This window comes from Tupaia chinensis, unplaced genomic scaffold (assembly GCF_000334495.1).
Source record: "Tupaia chinensis unplaced genomic scaffold, TupChi_1.0 Scaffold000688_1, whole genome shotgun sequence".
NCBI lineage: Eukaryota > Metazoa > Chordata > Mammalia > Scandentia > Tupaiidae > Tupaia > Tupaia belangeri.
In genome coordinates, this window is record NW_006160211.1 from 2,141,139 (window position 1) to 2,142,943 (window position 1,805).

The 1,805-nt window shown below is 62.5% G+C and overlaps 1 protein-coding gene across 3 annotated transcripts in view; it reads right to left on the reverse strand.

The window, feature by feature from the left end:
• TRIM9 (tripartite motif containing 9) overlaps positions 1-1,779 on the reverse strand; it is a 126,324-nt gene extending 124,545 nt beyond the window's left edge. For all 3 annotated transcript variants that reach the window (XM_006160532.1, XM_006160531.1, XM_006160530.1), the window contains exon 1: positions 927-1,779. In XM_006160532.1, the coding sequence (XP_006160594.1) occupies positions 927-1,748 (822 nt within the window). In that variant the 5' untranslated portion in view covers positions 1,749-1,779. The remainder of the gene's footprint in view (positions 1-926) is intronic.
• Positions 1,780-1,805: the final 26 nt, after the last annotated feature.

A 1,805-nucleotide genomic window follows, 5' to 3' on the forward strand; every position in this document is an offset into this window, starting at 1 on the left:
CGTGTAGGTCCTGGTAGACTACTTTAAGGATGGTGTGAGAAACTTGGGGAACCGCTGCAGGATTTTCAGTAGAGAAGTGCCATGGTCTAACACGTTCAAAACACTCTCTTTGGAGGCCTCTTCGAAACAGATCAGAAAGATAATGCTCGTAACAGGTGTCCCAAAGTTTGCCCACACAACTTCTGAAAGAGAAAAGGTGTTGAAACCTGGAGAAACGAGTTGGGAGAAGAGGGTTTCAGGCCGCGACCACGCAGAAAACTGCGGCCTGCCTCTTCAACTCCAGATCCCCCTCCCTAACCCCCAGCCCCAGCCTGCAGGACGCGTTGCCAGGACGATCACAGGCTCCTCCTTTCCCCGCTCTGCCTCCGGAATCTAGGTACCTAGACCCGGCGTCCCCTCTGGCGGTAGCACCAGGTCGGGCCCTGAGCGGGCTCATCAGTATTCAGCCCACGGCTTCCCTCGAGCCCCCATCGGGCCTCAGCGCGTCTGCCTATCCAGCAGCCACAGACCCCCTGCGTCCGCAAGGCACCACCCCCTTCCAGGGGGCTCGCAGCGGGCCCTATCCTCGAACGTGCCTGGCGGCCCAGGGCACTGGCGCCAGTCTGCCCAGCTACGCAGCACTTCCCCACTCGCTGGCTGCAGACCTGCGGCGGAGAGGGGGCGCCCTGTGCTCGGCTGCAGGCAGAGCGTCCAGGGAGACCCTCTTTAAGGCATCCCCGCCACAATTCTCTGGGGACATACAACTCCCCTGTGAGCTGTTTAAGGTCCCCTACGATCCTGCAATGCACCAGACCGAGGAGGCCAACATAGAAGGCACCTGCATTGCGCCCCCGCTAGGATGCTCTGTGCGCAAAAGAGGGGGACCATTTGCTGCAAAATCAGATCAGAGGTTCCGGGAGTTAGGGGTGGCTTTTCTTAGAACTCACCTTGTGCAGTTTCCACATGGCCCCCAGAGCCTTGACTTCGTGGCTGGAGTGTTTGCCCTCCTCCAAGCACTGGTAGCACACGGGCATCTTGCACTGCACGCAGTACATGCTGTGGTTTTCCAGCTCGTGGTCTGTGCAGGTGGAGACCTTGCGCGGGCTCAGCCGCCGGCTCACACGGCCCTGGGCCGGGGGTACCAGGCGGTGCTTGGCTAGCGGCCCCCGGGGCGGGTGGCAGCGTAGGCGGCACGGGTCACAGTAGAAGACATCGCACTGTTCGCACATGACGGTGGCCTCCTTAGGCGCCTTCTCGCAGAGCTGGCACTTGAGGGCTGCGGCTTTGCTCTGCTGGTAGCGGTCGATTACCCCCTCCAGGACGCGATTCTTGGGGAAGCCGCGGAGCCCCCGGTCATCCAGGATGAGGCTGCGGTGGCACTGGGGGCAGGTGATGCAGGAATTGCGGGGCACCGAGGCCAGGGCCGGTGACAGGTGGGTGGGCGGTGGCGGCATAGCCGGGGGAAACACGCGGACGCCGTTGGGGGACTTCTGGCACGGGGAAGGGGGGGCGCTGGCGAAACCCCCGTAGGAGCCGTAGCCGCTGTCCGCCTCGCTGTACAGGCTCATCTTGTCCAGGTCCAGATAGTCATAGTCCGAGACCCCGGAGCCCGAGGCCCGACGGCTCTGAGGGGACTCAGACTCCGGGGTTTGCACCAGGATGTTGCGGGCGCACGCCTGACATAAATTGTGAGAGCAGGGCAGGATGATGGGCTCCCTGTAGAAGGAGCCGCACACGGGGCATTTTAACTCTTCTTCCATCTCTTCCATGGGGACCGGGCTGGGAGCGAGGCAGCGGCGGCTGCGGTGGGTGCCTGAGCGGAGGAG